General features: G+C 47.8%; 1 protein-coding gene across 6 annotated transcripts in view; it reads left to right on the top strand.

Annotated features, from left to right (window-relative positions):
- DAPK1 (death associated protein kinase 1) overlaps positions 1–21,949 on the top strand; it is a 170,188-nt gene that overhangs the window by 86,896 nt on the left and 61,343 nt on the right. For all 6 annotated transcript variants that reach the window (XM_041742461.1, XM_041742460.1, XM_041742459.1 and 3 more), the window contains exon 3: positions 4,526–4,747. In XM_041742461.1, coding sequence (XP_041598395.1) covers positions 4,526–4,747 — 222 coding nt within the window. The remainder of the gene's footprint in view (positions 1–4,525; positions 4,748–21,949) is intronic.

Below are 21,949 nucleotides of genomic sequence, written 5' to 3'. Positions count from 1 at the left end.
CACAGCCCCTGTGCTTATGAGCACTGGACTTCACACTTTGGGGGCCATTTTAAATAGTGAAATCACCAACAAAAAGCAAAATTGCAAAAAAAGCATGGCACTAAACAGACCATTGAAAGGACATTTATTTCCTGCATGGAAGCTGACATACAAGGCAGTGTGTGGCCTTGATCTGCCTCAGCTGGGGATGTGCCCCTCAGGTGACTTGCATCCTTAAAATGACCACGACAGCACTGCGGGGTGGTTATGAAGGTGCAAGTACAGTTTAGCAAGCAGGTGAATTTGCAAATACGCATCCTACAAAAAGTAAGGAACACCTGTATTCTGTTTTGTCCCTTCAGATGTGCTGGTACACGGTGAGTTTCTGTTCTCCAGGGACAAAGCTGCATCCCCCATCCACATGCCATGGCTGCAGCTGTCCTTGGGGGAGCCTGTCACCAAGGAGCCTCCGCTGTTCCCCACAGGAGGGAGGCTGGAGCTCAGGCATCCCCCGGGTGTGCAGTTGACTTGCTTCTCCATGTGCACTTCCTTTCCTCCCTGGCCACAGCTCACGCTGGCAGCTGTATTGGATTGTTTCCTCTGTGATCCCATGATTTAGAAGCGCTTGCCCAAAAAAGCCTAAGTTAATTGTTTTTTCAGTTGTCATCCTTAGAAGAGGGGTGTTGAGGGAGAGGAATTGGCCCCCCAAAAGGGTGTGAGGGAGCTGGTGGGGGGGCAAGACCCAGCTGCCCAGGAAGGAAAGGATGGGAGCAGCAATTTACCACCAGCCCAACTCAAATTAGGCCTCACGAAGCAAATTACTGTGTTTAGAAAGGACTTTTGTCTACGAGGAGTCGGCCTTCTGTGTGCTGCCTGCCCGAGGAGATGCTGCCGGGAAAATCCTGGCACGAGTGACCAAGTGCACACTGAGGCCCCGTAGCCTGGCGTCAGTCTCTGGCTGCCCTTGGCCCAACTGTGCCTCAGTTTCACCAGGCTGCTGAGGGCAGCCGCTCTCCCTTGGCGTGGCATGGGAGCGAGCCGGGGATGTTGTGTTTGAAGGTGGAAGCCCAGATGCCCGGGTTGACTTGAGTTTGACACACTTAGACACAGTGTAGCCCCTGTTGTGGTTTTCTTCTTAGCACCCCCCCCCCCAGCATCTTGGAGAGATTGATAGGTTGATACTTTGAGGGCAGACTGTGGCACTCTGAGCTTTCAGCACAGACCGGCAGCTCTTGACAGTGTTTCTGGTTGTTGAAGGTTAGTAATAGCCGAAGGTTATTGAAGACTTAATACTGCAAGGCGCTATTCTCACCACTCTCCATGCATATTTTTATTGGCTCGTTTAATCCTTCCTTTGCACCCCAAGAACCCTCCCAGGTAGGCACTATTATCCTATGCATTTGGCAGGTAAGGAAACTGAGGCAGAGAGTGGTTAAGGAGGGAGTAAGCCCACAGTTCCGTAGCTAGTAGGCAGGGCACCGGCTCCAACAGGCAGCCTGTGTCCCCAGCCCCACACAGTGCTGCAGAATTGCAGTGACGCATCTTCAGTCAACACCTCTCGTGTTCAGGAGTTAGGAGTCAGGAGCGGTGCAGAAGCGTCATGTGTGAGGTCCCGGAGGAGCTCTGCATGGTGCCTCCAGGGGTGGGAAGTCTGCCTGCCAGGTTTCTGTCCTCGTGGGACTGCGGTCGTGGGAGGAGTGGGAATGCACAGGAAACAGGCAGAAGACATTCAAGGTGCCCTGTGGACTCTAGTGCAGGCAGGGCACCGGCTGGAGCAGGGAGGTGGGGCCGGTGCTGGGTAGTCAGAGGTAAGTAGGGAAGGTGTTTCCGAAGAAGGAACCTTGAGGTGGGCCTGGAAAAATGGTACTCAGAATTAATCTACACCTTCTTGACCACCTGCAGCCAAGGGTATTAGGGACAGCAGCCACAGCCCAGGGAGTGAGAATCACATCTTCCCTGCTGCTAGGGGAGGTGGGCCTTGATGCTTCCACCTCCCCCATAATTAAAAGGGGAAAGGTCAACATGGAGCATTTGGCAGTAAAAAGAGTTTGGGATAGTCTTTGAATTAAGGCTTGTATTTAGGTTTTTTGCGGCTCTCCCGGCTATTTGGGTTTGTTGTTTAAAGCAGTGTGATTCCGGGGAGCCTGGGTGGCTGAGTCGGGTTCACATCTGCTTTCAGCTCAGGTCGTTATCCTGGGATCCTGGGCTTGAGTACTGAGTGGGGCTCCCCACTTAGCAGGGAGTCTGCTTCTCCCTCTGCCCCTGCCCCTGCTTGTGTGCTCGCTCTCTCGCGCTCTCTCAAATAAATAAATAAAAATCCTTAAAAAAAATAATAAACCCACATGATTGTAAGCACTGAGTATGCCTTGAACCTTTACAGCCCCTGAGAAAAGTCCTGGGGACTTTGTGAGGGGCACAGGGGCCCAGCCCCTGCAAGCGAGGGTTGTGTTGGGGGTGGAGTGGGAGCTGCCGGGTGGGACCAGTGCACTCCCCCCACCCCCCGCTGGGGGACCCCTTGGGAGCGCTCAGTAGGGACACAATACCCTCTGTGAGGGTGGTGGGGGCATAGAAGCACCGCTTCACTGGCCTCTGCGAAGCAGTAGCTGACTCTGCTCTGTAGTCAGGCCCTTCTTTTATCTGCAAATCCCATGTCCGCTGCCCCCACCACCCTCCATGAGAGAAAAAGCCCAATTCTTTACTCTTCAGAAACATCAGAAAGGGTTGTAATAAAGTCATAACAGGTCCCGAGGCTCTTGAAAGTGGTGAGTTTACAGGCGTCCGGTGCCAGCATTCTGTGGGATTGGTTCTGCAGCCTCTCTGCGATTCTGCTGCAGGGGAAGGAGAGTCGGAATCACCTGTCGTGCAAAAATTTGGCAGTGCTGAGAAAAAAATCCTTTACTGTGTGTTTTTCTTCCCTAACCTCTGCTGCCAAAGTAAATGAGTACTGTCTTAAAGTATCTATTCTTTAACATTGAAATGTTACTGTTCATTGGATTTTCTCTCCCCCTTTTGTCTTCATGTGAGAATAAAGCCAGTTAAAAATAACTGTGATGATTCTCTCTATAGCAGTTCTCCAGCACCTGCCAAGAAATATACAGATCCTGTGATGGGTGGATCCACACTGCTTTGGGCTCTGGGGAAGAAGTGAGGGTACCAGCATTGGTACAGGAAGAGTCCTTTGTCTTGTGCCCCTCTTACTTTCAGGGTGGCTTACTGACTTTCCTCTCAAGATTCTCAAGACTTTCCCTGTTTTATGTATTCATTTTATTATTTTGCGTTAAGTTCTGTTATTCTCTTCTATGTAGGTAGAAGGGTCTGGGTACATGCTGTGGCATAGGTTGCATAGGATGTGTTCCTCTGCAAGAATGGAAAGCCCAAATCAGACTAGCTTTAGCAGTAAAGGGAATTTATTGGTTTCTGTTGCTGAAGAATTCAAAGGGAGATGGCTTCCAGGTTAGGGTGAATCCAGCCAGTCTGCAGGGTTCCCACAAACCTGGTTTTGTTTCTTCTACTGGCTCTGCCTCTGCATTGGTTGCCTTTATTTTTTTATTTATTTATTTATTTATGATAGTCACAGAGAGAGAGAGAGAGGCAGAGACATAGGCAGAGGGAGAAACAGGCTCCATGCACCGGGAGCCTGACGTGGGATTCAATCCCGGGTCTCCAGGATCGCGCCCTGGGCCAAAGGCAAGCGCCAAACCACTGCGCCACCCAGGGATCCCCATTGGTTGCCTTTAAACCAAGAGTGGACCTCCTCCTGGTCCCCAGGTGGCTGGAAGCAGCGTTTGGGATTATATAGTTAAGTATGCACATCCAGAAAAAAGACGTCTCAGGAGAGGTCTTTGTCTCTGCATTCTCCAAGGGGTCTTACTTAGGTCGTATGCCTGTCACTTGAGCCAGAAAGATACAGTACACTGATTGGCTTAGCTGAGGTACATGATGTGTGTCTCTAGATGGGAGTGGAGTCACCTTCCTGAGAATTGTGGGATCTCTAGAAAGGAAAGAAGGAGGTGATGCTGGAGAAGCTGCCAATCAATGTGAAGTGTGAACAAAATACATAGCTTTTTTTTTTATTCTGGATTTTTCAATTGATAAATATTGGTGCTAGAGATATGTCATCAAAAGCAAGACCCTATTTTTCTATGAGTTCCCTCGTCTTGATCCCTTCTTTTCCCAGACATTCAGGAGAAAGGCTTGTCAGATTGAGGAGCTCCTTGCTGCTATCCCAGAATCTGAAATGGGAGGGAGGAAGAAACACAGAAATGGAGGCCTCATTCCCCATTCAATAAAATATTCTTCAAGAAAAGAATCTGTGTCGCTTGCAACATTATTCATAAAGAAACAAGTTTAATGAAAATGAGATGTAATAAGAAATGATCCTGCTTAATTCATTAATTGCCCAAACTATGGGCTTTCCTACTCACAATGCCCCTCCTTGCTCATGCCAGGCCACATCCTTGCTGCGTCCTTGCTCAAATCCAGGTTTTTGTAGCGCACAATAAAGAGATGTATAAATGACCTGAAACCCTTCCTCTTCTGTTGGCAGTGGGCAGTTTGCAGTCGTGAAGAAATGCCGGGAGAAGAGCACTGGTCTCCAGTATGCCGCCAAGTTTATCAAGAAGAGGCGGACGAAATCCAGCCGGCGGGGCGTGAGCCGCGAGGACATCGAGCGGGAGGTCAGCATCCTGAAGGAGATCCAGCACCCCAACGTCATCACCCTACATGAGGTCTACGAGAACAAGACCGACGTCATCCTGATTCTAGAACTGTGAGTGGTGCCTGGGGCGGGGGTCAGGGCAGGTTGAGGTCGGCCCAGGGCTGCCCAGCCCCCTTGGGAGTTAACTCTGCTCTGCCAAATTCGAGGACAGCCATGCGTTGCCTGCCTGAGGCCTGTCCGTGGTGATCTAGAATGCTTCAGAAGGTCCCCAAATCTCGGGGCTCCTCTTCCTTTGTCGGGAGGTCATCTGTTTCCTGAGTTTTATGATAAACTTTAAGCTAATGTTCTTTTTCTCCTCTGGCTGTTCCTCTGCCTTCTCTCTGTTTTTCCACTTCTCTTCCTCCTCCTTCCGTCTTAACCCCCACCTCCGATTTCAGCTGTTAGAACTGTCAACACTAATTACATGAGAGGGTAAAATGGAACCAGAATCACTCAGAGGTGATTATAGGACTTGCTTTTCAAGCCTTTCACTTCTGTTATCAGGGAGGCCCTGCCTGTGGGATGTTATTGTGGGAAACTGATTGCAGCATGGAGTTCTGCGATGTGTCTGTCTGTCCCCCAGCCCTGGGGCCCTGCCCAAGTGCTCTACCCCTGTGAAGGGACAGGCTGGCAGGGAGGAGAGGACGCTTCCTGCTCCCCTACAGCAGCTGGCTGGGAATGGCTCTGGGCTGTGGGCTTTGCAGGCCAGGCCTTAATGCCCCAAGGGCAGGAGCCATGGATGGAGCCCGAGAAGCCAAGGTGACACACCAGTCTGGGTGGTTCTTAGTGTTGATGGGCCCCACTTGTTTCCTGGGGCCTCTAGAATTCAAATCTGCTCATCCCACTGCCAAACAGTTTCCCTTGTTTACAGATCTCTTAGGTTACGAGGGGGTTTTGGAGACCAGATGGGACGGAAAGCAGCAGAGGGAGGTTTATGGAGGACACATTGTAGCCCCGAGGGTACCACACTGCAGGCCCCTGGGATGCCTGCACCTTCCTGTCTGTCACTAGTGTGTGGGTACTTTTTTGTTATGGATCTGAGCAGCAACTTTCTTAATTGTAAATTGGGGCTGTTAATAGCTACCTCTGCAGGGTCATGAGGAAATAAGTGAGTTAAGAATTTGACAATCCCCAGCATAGTTAAAGGGCTCGCTGGGGTGCCAAGGGGCTCTCTGGGGTACTAAGGGGCTTGCTGTGGTACTAAGAGGGGTTCACTGGGGTGCTACGGGGCTCATTGGGGTGCTAAGGGCTCCCTGAGGTACGGCAGAGGAAAGAGACATGGCACAGTGTAATCCTTGCTGCGACTTCATATGGCAACGCAGGAACCAGACAGAACCAAGATCCAAATCCAGGCCAATCTTCACCGTCCGTCAGCCTGTGTTTCCTCTCTTAAGACTGTTGTAAGAGGCCATGAGTATAAAATTCCTGGGGAAGAAATGTTACAAGTCACAGCTGTTTTGACTTTTCAGAGAATTACCAGATTGTGCCCAGTGCCTCAGGAGTGTCACATATCCTCTTTACACACCGGGCTGTGGGATGATGCCTGTGCCTATGGCCCTCCTGGTCCTCACCTGCCCCTGAGCATGTTCTGGAGTCAGCTGCTTGCCTGGCCCCATACCGTACATATTTCCCTGTAGGTCCACCTGTCCTGTGCATCAGTTGGTGACATGCATTTTTTTTAAGCGTTTCATTTTTCCAATTTTTAAAAGTATCATACAGTCAATCTGGTGCAAGTCTTAGGAATTGAACGCGTGCTTAGATTTGTGGAATCACCACCCAAATCAGGATTCGGAACAGTCCCATCCCCCCCCATAAGCTCCCGTGTCTCAATCCTTTACAGCCACACACCTTCTGCCCCCTACCTCCTGGTAACCGCTGAGCTGTTGTGTCTTCTCAAATATGTCCTATAAATAGAATTGTGCAATATTCAGTCTTTTGAGACTGGCTTCTTTCACTCAGCATATTACTTTTGAGATTCATATATGCGTCTTTTGCTCCGTTTTGTTGCTGAGTGGTGTTCTGAGTGGAAGCTCGTTTGTCCTCTTACCTCCTGAAGGGACATTTGCGTTCTTTCTGGTATTTGGTGATCGTGAATAAAGCAGCTGTAAATATTTACTTATGGACTTTTGTACAATATTAAGTTCTCATTTCTTTTTCTTTTTAAAAGATTCTATTTATTTACTTGAGAGAGAGAGAGAGAGAGGCAGAGACAGTGTGAGCAGGAGGGGGAGAGAGAGAATCTGAGGACTCCGTACTGAGCTGGAGCCCAGTATGGGGCTCGATCCCACCACCTCAACATCATGACCTGAGCCCAAACCAATAGTCAGAGGCTAAATTGACTGAGCCACCCAGGCACCCCAAGTTTTCATTTATTTTGGATAAATACCCATGAGTGGGATTGGTGTGTCACACATAACTGCCGGTTTGTGAGACACTGATGAGTGGCTTCCTGCCGCAGCCGTACAGGACAGCAATCCTTCCAGCAGAGACTGGGAATTCCCATTGCTGCACCAATGCTTGGATGTGTCAGTACTTGTTTTAATTGTAGCTGTTCTGGGGATTCGTAGTGGCACGTAACATTCGCAGTCCATCGTATGGTGACCTTGAATGAGGGTTGAGCGAACCTACTGAGAATGGCCTTTAGATGGAGAGGACAGGAGGGGCCTGAGAGGGTGCCCCTTCCCCACAAGGTTAGCGGTGTCTTTCTCCTCCCTGAGTATTTGCTCTTCACAGCTTCCAGCACCCTGTGAGCTGATTTTCCTGTCTTTTCACCCACTGGGCATGTGGGGGTTGTGATGGCGACTTTTATGCGTCAGTGGGGATGTCCAGACGTTAGATCCAACATTATTCTGGGTCGTGTCTGTGAGAGTGTTTCTGAATGAGGTTAACATTTGAATTAGTAGTCTGAATAAAACAGATCACCTTCTATGTGGGTGGGCCTCATCCAGTCAGTTGAGGGCCCCCATGGGACAAAATGGAACCTTACCTCTCCTAAGAGGAATTCCTCTTACCTGATGGCCTTAGAGCCTAGGACAGAGGTTTTTTCCTGTCTTAGGACTGCACTGAACCTTCAGCTCTCCTGGGTGTCTAGCCAGGTCCAGATCACTCACCCTACAGATCTGGAAACTTGTCAGCCTCCATGATCATGTGAGCCAATTCCTTAGAATAAATTCTCTCTCCCTCCATGTATGTACACATACTTCCTATCGGTTCTGTTTCTCTGGAGACCCCTGACTGATATAGTCAGAGGGAATATGTACCCTTCTGTAGACATCACAAGCCTGTCCCATTTGTGTTTATTTACTTTGCCACAAAGAGGTGTTTTTTTTTAAAGATTTTTATTTATTTATTCATGAGAGACACAGAGAGAGAGGCAGAGACACGGACAGAGGGAGAAGCAGGCTCCCCGCAAGGAGCCCAATGCAGGACCCGATCCCAGGACCCCAGGATCATGACCCAAGCCAAAGGCAGATGCTCAGCCACTGAGCCACCCAGGCATCCCACAAATAGGTGTTTTAATTTTTAATAGACAATTCAGAATATTAGGTCTGCCTGGAAGAGACCATCATCTTTGTCATGGAAGAAATCATTCTACATTCTAATAGCTTTATGGGAAGTTTAGCCATCAGTGACATATTCCATTTCCTCTTAAGAATTCTGAGGTATTAATGATGGTTCAGGAGAGAATCAAATTTGAGAATTTGTGAGAAAATAACCCTGTCATGTAATGGGGGCCACTTCTCTGAATCCACTGGTACAATAATCCTTCGGTGGATGTATTTGTCTGATTTATTGCTTTGAGATGAGCTCCCTGGTAAGTAGAGCTTCCTTCAGGCTTTCTAAGGACACTTCTTCCCTCCTTGAAAATTTGTGCCTAATGCCACTTGTGTGTGTGAGTTGTCTACCTACCAACTTCAGGCCCGTCCTTACAGCAGAGGTGAAGAGACCAAACCACCACTCTGTTCCTTTTTTCTCCAGCTGCCTCCCATGACCTGGGAGGTGTGTGGAAATGGTATCTTTTCTGTCCTTTGGGAAGAAACTAATTGGTGTGTGTGTCAAAGGCACGGTCGTTCAATCCTAGTTCAGGATCTGCCCTTTAAGAATTGTGTAAGCCTTGAAAGTCGCTTTAAAGAATGAAGTCCTCTGCCACCACCTCCGCCCCCACCAAACGTGTTCTACGGGGAAAGAATCATTTGTTTCATAGCTGATCTGCTGTTGGAGCCCAGCACAGCATGCACACAAAAGAGGCATACGTGATGTCTGATGACGATTGCGTGTCCTCCCCATCCCACTGTTCCCTAGCGCAGTCATGTCAACCCGGAACTCTCTTCTAAGGGAGCTGTTACTCGCCTGTGCATTGTCCCATGGGCAAGCCTCTACAAAACCTTGAGGTCAGTACTTGACTCATTTGGTAACTGCTACCTCGTATAAAGGGAAGCTCAGTTCTCAGAACTCAAAGTCAGTGCTAATCAGAGCCACTGGCTTCTCAAATTTCATTCTTAAACTCGCTCCCTGGAAACAACTATGTGTGTTAGGCTGTGGGTCATGATGCATTTTTCTCTCTAGCTCTCCTCCCTCCAGACCTGATTCAAGCCCAACTGCCTCAGGGGCCGGAGAGGTGGTCAAAGCGAACGAGTGCAGTCTGCATGAAGCCTCAGGGCTGGGGAGGCATCGGGGAATGGGGAGGACTGTGACTCAGCCAGAATCCTGATGCCCCACATCACACCAATCAGTTGATTGTTGTGGAATTTTGGATCTAGTGTTGCCAAATCGTAGAATGTTTTTCCCAAGAAAAGTCTGTAATCTATTTTTTTTATGTTGGCAGTTCATAGTATTCATAAACAGAAAAAATAAAACCTATCTGAAGGCCACACATGACCTGCATAGACCTGAGACTCCAGTCTGTTTTATTGTAGCCGTAAGAACTAGTTGACCACTGCTGGGGAAGATACAGTGCATGATAAATACAGTCAGAGACTTCCCAGAAGGGCAAGGCACACACTTAGCATTACTTTATGGTGATTCTCAGACTTTAGCGCACATCAGTATCTCCTGGAAGGCTTAGGAAAGTATACATCATCTGGCTGTACTTCTGGAGTTTCTGATTCAGTGGGTCTGAGTGGGACCCAAGAGTTGGCATTTGCGCAAATTCCCCAGTGATACTGATGCTGCAGGTCTGGTGTTCATCTTCTTAGAAGCTGTCACAGGTTGACATGTGACCCTCCCAACCAGCTGTGTTGAAATCTTAAGTCCCAGTACCTCAAAATGTGACCTTATTTGGAAACAGGATCTGTGCATGTGGATTAGTTAAGATGAAGTCACTCTGGAGTAAGGTGGGTGTCTAATCCACCATGGCCGGTGCCATCATAAGGAGGAGGCTGTACGAGGACAAAAGCTCGGGGAGAAGGCCCAGAAAGTGGAGGGTTGGAATGAGAGAGGCATGGCAGAGCTTCCCCCTCTGAGTCCTCAGGAGGGACCCAGAGCACCGAGACCTTGATTTTGGACTTCTGGCCTCCAGAACTTCTGTGAGGCGTTAGTCTGTTGTTTCAAGCCACTCAAGGTGTGTGCTTTATTAAAGCAACCCTAGCAAACTAATACAGATGTACTGATTGAGTAGAAAACTGTAATTCCTAGACTGGGAGCCCACTCACATGCTAGTCTAAATTCTGTAAGCAAGTCAAAACCAAAACAAAATGCCTAATTATGACGGTTCTGTGAAGCAGTCGAGCTGCTGAAGGCCTGGGCAGAAGTGGTGGCTGGGGTCTTAACTCAAGGTGGGAGCGGACATCACCCCATCCCCGCCTGCCTTGGGAGAGTCATCCCTGTAGCTTTGAATCACCTATCTGAACATGACAATGTAAAGATTTACAAAGTAAAAATGCTGACGTTGCTATGTAAGCCTTGGCATGATGGGTTCTAACAGGAAAATCAAACCAGTTTGGATTTTCCAGTCTTAAATTTTTCTTCTTATTTGTTCTGCTTGGAATGTAAAGCAGATCTTGAAATCAGAGTAGCCCATTTTGGCTAGCTTGTGCACTTGCTTGCTCTCTCTTTTTGTGACCAGAAATTCAGTTTACTTAGTTTACTGTAGCTGTAGCCAAGTGCAGGGCGTGGAATGAATAATGCATTCTGTTATTAATAGTTTTTAAATTGAGCAATGTAAATTTCATTATTTTTTTATTGTGGTAAGAAACACATGAAATTGACCATCTGAACCATTTTTAGATGTATAATAATATAATTGTATGTACATTGTTGTCCAGTAGCTCTTTAGAACTTTTTCATCTCTATACCTTTGGAATGACAACTTCCCTTATTAGCTTACTTTTTGACTTTGACCTGGTTAATAATTGCTGGAATTCTGTTTGCTCATTGCAAACAACCGCTGAGTTCTACTCAAACATTTGTGCAATCTGAGGTCACTTGAAGCAGGATCATTGTAAAGTTGGCTCACTCTCTCTTTCATCGCCAAGCCAAGGTGAATTCTTTCAGTGTACGTCATCAGCTCGGTGCATGTGGATGAATTCATTCCATCCTGACATCACCAGATCTAGAATCACAAGAGCTTTTCAAGAAGAAAATGCAGTGATTGGGGTGATAGTCTCAAGCTACCTTAAAAGGGGCAACGTTGCACAAAGCAGGATATAGTTGTAGGGACATATGTGATGCTGGTGAGTGAGGTGTATCTGATGCTGGGGGGGCCAGTCAGCCCCCCACCTCCACCCCTCTGCCCCTCCCCTGCTCTCTGTTCCTCTCTCTCTCTTCTCCTGGTTCTCACAAGACACAAAAGCACACTCAGATTTCTTCAATGTGTTTTTCCCCCCTAGCTGCATTTGTTCCTTCTTCTCTGAGCTCCCGCCAGCTCTTTTGACTTTTTGAACTTTTGGTTTTATTCAGAGAGGTAATTTCAAGAACTGTGCTGGGTTGCACTTTTGGCACTTCGCTCCTCAGATACCGGCTATTAGGCAAGAGCAGAGAACCGAAGTGCATTTGGCAGCAGCCTTACCTTTCTCAACAGAACTAAAGCACGTAAAATAGGTTCTTTTCCATTCAGGCACTCTCTGGAGAAACAAAACCCTGCATGTGTGTCTTCCCCCACACTCTCACTTCTTGCCAGCACAGTTGAAAAGTGTTCCCTTAGTGTTTATTCAATGGGCATTTTCGCTCACTTAAGTGGAGCATTTGGTTGCTGGCTGGTCTTAGAAAATTTGGGAAAATGGAAGTTATAAAAGCCATGTGAGGCATCTGAGCTCAAAGTTCTGTTGTTTTTCATCACATACTCATTATCTTAGTATCTGGCTTTGTGTTTTCTGTGATGTATCCATGAGTTAATCGGTATTTGCAATCTTTGCTTACCTCCAAGGAAGACCTGTAGTCCCCTGTGGTAAATGGGTTAGCACTGCTGCTTGCCAGCCAGCCTATGGACATCCGTAGCTTCCCTAACAGGCTGGCTGTTCTTGGGTCCCTCTCCAGGGACCACAGACCACTTTATGACACTCTAGGGTATTCCAAATCCCTGGGAACTGTTCATACTTCCTCTTGGAAACATGGAGAGAAATCTTATTATTTTCCTGCCTTGGTCACCACTCCCCTGACCATAGAGAGGATGTAACAGAAGGAAATTCTGGAGAACTGTGGCCCAACTGGCCCCTCAGACATTCTGATTTCCTCTCTTGTCCCATTCTCTCTTCCTGCTGGCCCCAGTTTCTCTTCTCTGTGCCTTGGGCCATCCCAGTGATGGGTCACAACTCCCTATACGGCTTGGCTTCCTCTCTGCAACCAGAGCCCAGGTCCCTCCCAGGCCAAGGGCTGCTGTTTTGATCCTCCCGGCTCAGCCTAAACCTTCCACGTGGCTTTCCTCCCTGCTGGTCATATGGCACCCACATTTAGACACACTGTGCTCAGAATTCTAGATGGTGGTTGGGTTGAGCTTGGAGACAGAAGCCTGGGGGACTCACCCCAAGAAACGGAGAGCCCCCAGACTCCAGGACCTGGGTGGCATTCCCTTCCTTAGGCTAGCATCTAGGGCAGGTCAGTAGCAAACACTCCCGATCATTTTTGAGCCTCTCAGAGCCTCCTTTCTGCCTCATGTCGTTGCAAAATGTTGCTTAAAATCAAATCAAAATATTTCTAAAATGACCTTGTATTTGCTTTTTTCCCTCCTAATTTGTATTTCCAAGTAACTAAATATTATCTGACCTTCTCATGTTTAATCATTCCTTTTCTTTCCAAGTGTGTGACTTGTTTTTAATACAGTGAGAATCACTGTGATGCAGATGAGGGACTGCAGGGCTCCAGTGGCACAGTGGTCGGTATTTGCATGTGTCATACTCAAATGCTAGTTTCATCTCCAGTCTGTGGACCTTTGCAGTTACCACGTGTGGCTGCCGCGTGACCTGAATGCTGCCGTGTTGATGATGTTAGATTGTTAGATGTGGGACACAGGCTCATAGACCTGGACCACCCTTGGTGACAGAAGCGTCTGCCTGATATTCTGATGGGGAAATTCAAGTGGAATTGATTGTTTCGGAAACATAGGGTAGCATGTTCACTTCTTCTAAGGTCTTTCCAGTTTGGTGTGGATCTTGGCCAACTGTTTTGAGAAAGAGGATGTAGGTAAAGGATGAGAGAGACTTTTCTTGGAGAAGAGAGGGAAGCTGGATTTCACATGGCTCTTTGGGTTAGCCACGGTGGAGCCCCTGCCTGACGTTACCTGATTTAATCCTTGGGTGCAGCTTCAGATTATTGTCACCACTCTGCAGATTCAGGAAACTAGGCCTGTTCTGTCTAGATACAGGAGTGGGGGATTCTGATTCTCAGACAGTTGCTTTTTGGGGAGGGAAAGTTTGTGTCTGAGCCCTAAAATTCTGCCAAGCCCCTGTAGGACTTAGCCTACAAGGCCCATTGCCTATCTTTTTTTGTTTTAATAAGATTTTATTCATTTATTTGACAGAGAAAGAGAGAGAGAGAACAAGCAGAAGGAGTAGCAGGGAGAAGAAGGCTCCCTGCAAAGCAGGAAGCCCGATGCAGGGCTTGATCCCAGGACCCCAGGATCACAACCTGAGCTGAAGGCAGACACTTAACTAACTGAGCCACCCAGGTGCCCCCCATTGCCCATCTTTTAAATGCTGTCATCTTTAGAGGTTGTGGGGAAATAAAGAAGACCCCCTTGGAGCACCGAGGGCCCTCCAAGCCTGCCCGACTCACTCTCCTCTTCTTGCAGGACTTGGCCAGTCACCTGTGACCGTTACCCCCAGGGCAGGGATTCTCAACTTTCAGTAGGTCTAGAGTTGTATTTGCTCCTCTTCAGTTTCTAAGCAGTGGTGTTGCAGCTTTTGGAAGCTAACTTGAACTTGGGGGACCTTTCTAACAGCCATGTTGCTCTTACCCCTCATTTCTTGGCATGTCCGTGTTTCTGGAAGAGGGTAGAACACGTTCTAGTGTAGCTACGGGAATGATGGAAGTCCAGAAGGTGGGATGGCGTTGTGGCAGCTTTGGTATCATAGCTGCATGGGCCTATTTGCCCCCCTCAGTATGTTTCTTTGAGAGCAAGACTATGGCCTGCTCTGGCATGTACCACACTTAGGACTGTGGTCTAATAAATGTGTGAGAGTCCAAATAGAACAAGAAGAACATCATGATGTAAGGGAAAGGTCATGTGTGTCTCAAGAGCCTGTTGACCACTGATGTAGATGGTTTTGTTCCAAGTTGCTGATCTACTCACTTGGGCTTCAGGAAACATACTGTTGACTAAGTCTTCTAAGGGGTAGGGAATAAAAACCAGAATACAAAAGCCTTACAGTGGAAACAGCCCAGCCGATGGATGGATAAACAAAATGTGGTCTGTCCATACAATGGATTGGTATTTGGCCATGAAAAAAGAATAAGGTATAGATACACACTACAATGTGGATGAACGTTGGGAAATGTTATGCTAAGTGAAAGAAGCCAGTGTCAGAAGACCATGTATCATATGATTGGATTTATATGAAATTTCCAGAATGGGCAAATCTGTAGAGACGCAAAATAAATTAGTTGATTGCCTAAGGCAGACAGGACAGTGGGGACAGAGAATGGGTGTGGTCACAAAGTTTCTTTTGAGATGATGAAAATGTTCTAAAATTATATTGTGGTATAGTTGCCCAACTTTGTAATACACTAAAAATTACTGAATTGAATACTTTAGAAGAGTCAGTTGTATGGTATGTGAGTTATATCTCAATAAAACTTTAGAAAACAGCTCTGATGGCTGCATCCTTCCCATAGAATGAGGCCATGATCTGTAGAATTTTGTAGGATGTTTGAATCTATGTTCAGCCTCCTCCTTATATCCAACCATTTCTCCTCCACACCTTCCACCTCTGCCCCTGATGCTAAACCCACAGAGAACCTCTTGCCTTTACTAGATTATTCCATGTTCTTACCTCCAAACCATTGTTAATGCTTCACCCTCTGCCTGACATGCCAAACTTTGCCCACCTGGAGAATCTGTACTCATCTTTTAAGGTCCAGCTCAGACATCATCCTCTCTCTTGGGCTTTGCTACCTGCTCCAGTTAGCTTAATTGCTTCCTTCATGTGCATTTTCATCACTTTTTAGAAGTGTGTTATAGCACTTACCATACTGTATTTTAAATGTTTGTGTGTATTTCTCCTGCAAGGGACAGTGAGCTTTCCAGAGGACACGCCAGCATTTTGCTTATTTGTTTTTCTGTCTGTCTGTCTCTCTCTAGAAGAGGCGTGCACACCAGCACAGTCAGTGCCCAGTAAAAGTAATTGAGATTGAATTCATTCAAGAAGACCAGCAGGGAGATCCTGGTGAACAGCAGTGAGCGGCCTTACTAGAGTAAAGACAGCGGGGAGGACGAGAGGGAACAAAGCTGAATGTTATGCATCATTTGTGATCTGCCGAAAGTAGCCTCTTTCCGGAGATCAGAGCAGTTTGTCACCCTACCTCATTTCCACGTTGGGCCTCAGAGGGCTGGGCCATCATTGTGAGCTGGGTGCCTGGGATGAAGAAGGAGTAGACTGAGGGAGGGCTGGCGGGACTCCAAGGGACAGGAACTAAGAACCTACTATGTGCCTGGCATTATGTTGCTGGATGTCAGTGACAGTCACAAGTGGGCAGTTAGAATTAAAGTAGCTGATTGTCACTGGTATCTTGTATAATAATGCTCGTCACATGGTAGGTACTCAATCAACATTTATGCAAAAGAAAAAGAAAGAAAAGAAGGAAGGAGGCAAGCCCTTCAGGTAATCAGGAGTCACCTTTGCCCAGCGTAGCATTGTGTATAGAGCCATCCTTGCTCAAACCCTGGCATGGACCGAGGCTGACTATGCCATTCAAAAAGAGATCCAGATCTCAAATCCATCTTTCTTGGAGGCTGTGTGTTGAGGCCTAGAGCTCTGCCTCCCCTTCCTACAGAGCCCGGTTTTAGGCTCCACCCTCCCCTTCCCTTTACCCAAGTGTTCAGTAGGAGGCCCTCAGCTCCATGCCCTCCTCTGCCCTGGTACCTGGCTTTTGCCAGTGGCCAGATTCTTTAGAGCTCCTGGGGGGAAACTGAGGCAGGAGGCGTTCTGATGGCCTCTGTACCTGCTGAGTGAATGCCATCTTTTCTTCCTTTCCCACCTCTTCTTCCAACTCTGCTTCTTCCTCCTCAGATTCATCGTCAGACTCAAGGGAAAGACTACTCTGCTTTAAGCTCATTTTAAATCACAGCTTTCCCCGTCTCGGGAAGTGGTTCAAGAACGGGCAGCACTGTCCTTCAGATTGGCAGGTGCCCCCGATCTGATGGGCCGTGGTCTGTCATCCTGAGATTTCTACGTTGTTAACGACAATTAGCAGCTTTCATCGGCACCCTTTGGGCTGGATTGTCAGAGAGAACAAACCCGGTCAAGGAGTGGGAGGGGAGCTGGGTCCCTGTGCTTCCCGAGATAATAGCTGTCCCTTGTTTTCAACTAGACGAGACTGATTGATTTTGGAATAAACCTCCAGCTATGGCTGTGCCAGCTTGGTTTACTTCCCGCTGGCCTTTTGTTCCAGCACCTGGTGCAGTGACCCGGGCTGAAGAGATGTCTGGCTGCCTCGGCTTTTCCGTTTGCCCCCATTTTGATTGGCCTAATTATTTCTCTGGGCGTCTGAAGCTTGGATTGAAGCCATTAAAGTAAAAAGAGGCCGGGTGTATGCTATTGAGTTTATTTCCCTTTATGTGAGAACTTTACTTCAAGGACCATGTGTGGACCGATTGGAAGTGGAACTGGTCTACCTCGCAGCCCTTTCCCTCCACCCTCCGCCCATCCCCACCCTCTTGCCAACGTCAGCACATCTCATCCCGAGTCCGTCACGCCCGGCGCACTGCACTTGCTTGTCATTGGGAGCATGAGGGTAAATAGCTGAGGCTCTCAGTGGCTGGAGATGGGGTCCAGCCAGGCACCTCTGGGCTCCAATGAGGTGGAAGGCTGGGGCTCCTGCGCCTCTGCACGCTTGTACCCCACTTGTGGTACCCAGGTCAGCAGGCTTAGCCCCTGAACTCTGGGACACCATCCCCAGAAGCCCTTGCATGGTCTGTCTCGTGGGCTCCCTGCTTGAAGCAGCCCAGCCAGGGATCCCTTCATCCCCGAGGCCAATGTGCCCAGCATTCCTGCATCTCCTGGCTGCCCTAAATGTCCCGAGGGCCGGACCATCCTTACGGTCAGCCTCGTGGGTATCACCTTCATTGTTGGTGTGGCATTTCCTGAATGTTCTTCAGATCCAAATCTCTTGTGAAATGTATGGTCCATGACTGTCTGCAGTCCTCAGGGCTTTGACCGATGGGGGATGTGCCTTGTGCTTCAGGTTCTAAATCCACACTGCATCCCCAGCACCAACCCTGCATTCCCTCTTTGGCATACTAGCATCTGCTTTTTCTCATCTGAGTTTGCTTATGATTTCACCTGGCATGGACACATCTGACTCTCCCTCTCTCCCCTCCTTTTCTTCTTCCCCACCACCCCCATCAGAACTGAGGCCTGGGTGGCTCCAGATCCTGAGCTCCTCATTACTGTGACCCAGAAACCTGAGATTCTGCAAGCATCCACACCAGGTTCCCAACATGGCCCTTTCTTGTATATTATTACCTCCCTTCCAGGCCATCCTTTGGTCTCATGGAATTATTTGGGAAGCACATTCATTGAGCCATTTTCTACAAAGGTTTTCATTCCTCTGGTCTTACTCCTCTTTCCCTTCCTGAACTGATGGACTCCATTGTTCTTGTTTGTTTCTAGAAGTTTTCTGGAAGCTTTAAACTGATTTTTATCACTGGCGTATTTTTTGCTCCCTCCTCCAACCACTCCTCTTTCCCATGTCCCCCCTCTCTCTAACCAGTATGGAAACAAACATGCAAGTAGGGAATCAGAAAACAAGGATGTGCTCAGAGTTGGGGGGAAGCTCTGGTGTATGGGCATCCACCATAGGAGTGATGACCACCTACATAAGATATCCCATAGGTTTGACCTGTCACCCCATTCCCTGGTCACCCATAAAACACCATCAGCGTTTTCGTCTCCAAAGAGCTGGCCCTAACCTGCCACGTCTCTGAACCGATAGCATATTTTCCTGAGTCACAATGATTTTGATCTAGTCAGTGGGCAGAAAGCAAGTAGATCCTGTTCCCTTGAAGAGGAAGAGAAACAAAATTGTTTCTGGTTTGTTGGCTTGTTTTATAAATGCTTCATTATATTCCTCATAAAGCTTCTTCAATTAAAAAAAAGAGAGGGTGTTTTTTGTTTTGCTTTTAGTACCTTGTCTGGTTGAAAACCACAGCCTCCTGTTTGAAAATCTGCCTCAGCAAACTATAGCTCCATTATTCCAGCCTTGAATTTGAGCTCACCACCATTTTAGTGAAGGAGTGGGTAATCCTGTCAGGGGCCACTCGGCTGGAGCACAGCTACTTACTATGCTGTGTCCACAGCCACTATCACCTTCCTATCAGCTGAGAAATGCGGTCTGCTCATGCCTGCTGGTTTTGATAAATCATGACACGTTTCTTCGTTACCAGCCCAGCATCCTGCTTCTATCTCGGGCACTGAAAAAAAGTCATGATTCTGTTCTTTCCTCAATGAATGAACGTGATTGCTTCAAAATCATCATTTTTCCATAGAGGCCATGCTTTGATCCAACTTCACAGATTAGTCCTTCATGATGATGGAAGACCAGAGTCTTGAAGCAAGTGACCTTGGATAGCCCAGCTTATTTCCAAGTGTGGGTCTTTGTTTTTTGTTTTTCCAAGTGTGGGTCTTTGTATGGGATCGGGACCTTCCTTTTCCTGCCACAGCTTGGCAGCAGTCATGGGTTTGGGCCCTTACTCACAAAGCATACATTCCCCAGAAGCATATAGTCTCACTCTCCATTTATTACTCAGCACCACTTCAGGTTTTCTTGCCAGTGACAACTCTCTGTCCCCCCTTGAGTCAGGGAGAGTATGTCTGCCAGGATACAAAGGAACTGAAATAAAAGTGGTAGCTCTTGGAGAGTTTGGGAATCAGGCAGCCACCCAGATGGAGCAGTAACATGCTGGACTGGAGGTGGGTTCGGAGGGGAGGCTTGAGACAAGTTAGGCCTCCTGTGGAGGTTTCTAGACATCAAAGTAGAAGGATTTTTTTATGTTTCCTGAGCAACTACTATGTGCTGTGCTCTGTGGAAAGTGCTTTTCATGTCATCTCATTTAATGAAGAAGCCATGAGAAACATCAGCCTCTTTAAAGCTTGGCTTGAGAAGCAAAACCCCTAAGATGAGGAGGTAAACATTCCCCTAAACCTGGAAGAGAACTCAAGCAGCTGTGTTTTTTCTGAAGATTCGCCATTCATGGAGGACATTTTATGTGCCAGGCATGGAGCTTGAGTACATTATAAACAGCGTATCACTGAATCCTCACAAAATCCCGGGGAGGCAGGGTTCTGAGGCACTGCCCTGGGTGCCTTTTGCTGTATAACAAACCACTCCAAAGCTCAACGACTTGAAATGGCAACCGTTACTTGTTTTGATCGCGAATCTCCGGTGTGGGCATGGGTTCGCTGTGCCAGCTCATCTCCGCTCCCTGCAGAGTTGGCTGGGCTGCTGCGGGGACTGGGTGGCCCCCTTCCATGGCGGCTCCCTCACCTGAGCGGCTGGGTGCCGCTGGCTGTCGCCTGGGAGTTCAGTCAGGGTGCTGGCTCCGCTCCGTGTGCCGCCCTCCCAGGGCCGCCTGGGTTCACCCACAGCGTGGCAGCTGGGCTCCTAGGCCAAGGATTCCAAATGGGAAATGGAAGCTGCCAGTTTCTTAAGACTGACCCAGGATAACTTCTCTCATCTTCTATTGGTCAAGGAGACACAGAGCCTGCTTAGGTTCAAGGTGAGGACAAAGAGACCAGCTTTCAACGGGTCGTGTAAGAATTTGTGGCCATCTTTATTCTCCCAGGGGCCCAGAAAGGTTAAGTGCCTCACCCTGGATTACACAGCTAGCACGTGGATAGGTACCCTTGTGTTCCACTTTTTTTTTTTTTAAGGTTTTATTTATTTATTCATGAGAGACACAGAAAGAGAGAAGCACAAAGTAGAGGGAGAAGTAGGCTCCCTGCAGGGAGCCCGATGTGGGCCTCCATCCTGGTACTCCAGGATCATGCCCTGAGCTGAAGGCAGACGTGCTTAACCACTGAGCCACCCAGGCGTCCCCCTTGTGTCCCACTTCTCATGGATTCTGTGACACTCTTGAGTTGGCCAGAGTACCTGACTGACCTCAGTCCAGATTTCTGTACCTTTTCCTGCTATAAGCTGGGCCTATAGAGTAACCTCACCACAGCTATGGAGACCCAGTAAAGCAGGTTCTAGAAACATCCTTAAATTACTTTACTTGGATTTAGAATCCAAGATTGGAATCCAATCTGCTTTAGGAGCAACTCCAGCAGAATCCTAGGCTTGAAAAGATCCAGGGGGTGTATAAGAACTGCATTCAGCTTTGGGAAGGGTGATGTGCATTCTGTAACTGCGTTCTTGAGCAGGGTCTACAGGATCTACTATAGCCGGTGGGCCAAAGTCTGCTGCCTGTTTATGCACAGCTCTGAAGAAAAGAATGGCAAATGGCTTATTAACATGTTCAAACAGTTGAAGAAAAAAGCAAGAAGACTATATAGCAGAGTCAAAAAGTTGCAACCCAAAGCCTCTTATAGAAATGTTCACTGACACCGTTCTAGAAGGCAGGATCTGGAGTTGTGTTACCAGGTCTATGTAAGAAGGAATTTTCTGACTGGAGTCATCCATGAAAAATAGCAGCTCATAGCTGAAGGTTATGCAGGCAGGTGGCTATGCCTAGGATGCTATAGATGAGTGGTGTGCTATAAAAAAATGCCTAATAAGTCAGAGAAGCCCTGATTTGTAATGTTTGTAATTGTACAAATCCCACCTTGGCCAGTTTCCAGTTCCAACATATTGTCCTTCCAGGCGGAGTTGGGAAGAGAGGCACATCATCTGCTCTTGGAGCCCCATTTTACCACCGTGACAGGTTCATGTGGCCCCTCAGGTAGCTCCCAATCTAGGGACACACATGGGTTCAGGGAGGAACGATAGTGCTGGAAAAACCTTTGACATTGTGCCTGCCTCTCTGGGCTCACAGGCAGCTGTTGTTAAAATCCGCAGATGCTGGGATCCCTGGGTGGCGCAGCGGTTTGGCGCCTGCCTTTGTCCCAGGGCAGGATCCTGGAGACCCGGGATCGAATCCCACGTCGGGCTCCCGGTGCATGGAGCCTGCTTCTCCCTCTGCCTCTCTCTCTCTCTCTCTCTGTGTGTGACTATCATAAATAAATAAATAAATAAATAAATAAATAAATAAATACCTTTAAAATCCGCAGATGCGGAAGGATGAAATATTTGCTCCGCTCCACAGCTGCTAAGCTCCACCTGCTATTTCACTGTCCGCACATTTGGTTTCAAAAACATTGATTTCTACAAGAGTGATAAGTTCAACTGGAGCCAAGTTTAGAACTTGTTTAATGCATCACTTTAAGTTAGAAGAGAAATGACAGACTGTGAGAAAACATTGAGAATATAGAAGAGATCGAGGTTTCATGTTGAGAGGATGATTGGAACCCTGATCAGTCGAGTAAAATTAAAAAACAACTGATAGTCCAGTAAGAAGATGGGCAGAGTGTGGACAGTTTATACTCAGAAGCAAAAGGCTGATAAACATGAAAATTAAGCCGTCTTTCGATACGGAAGAGCAGCCTGTGAGCAGGAACGTGTAGGATACAAAGCGAGTCCGTCAGT

Source organism: Vulpes lagopus, chromosome 2 (assembly GCF_018345385.1).
Source record: "Vulpes lagopus strain Blue_001 chromosome 2, ASM1834538v1, whole genome shotgun sequence".
Taxonomy (NCBI): Eukaryota; Metazoa; Chordata; class Mammalia; order Carnivora; family Canidae; genus Vulpes; species Vulpes lagopus.
Note: the sequence above shows the minus strand (reverse complement) of the source record. Positions and strands in the feature narration are given on the sequence as shown.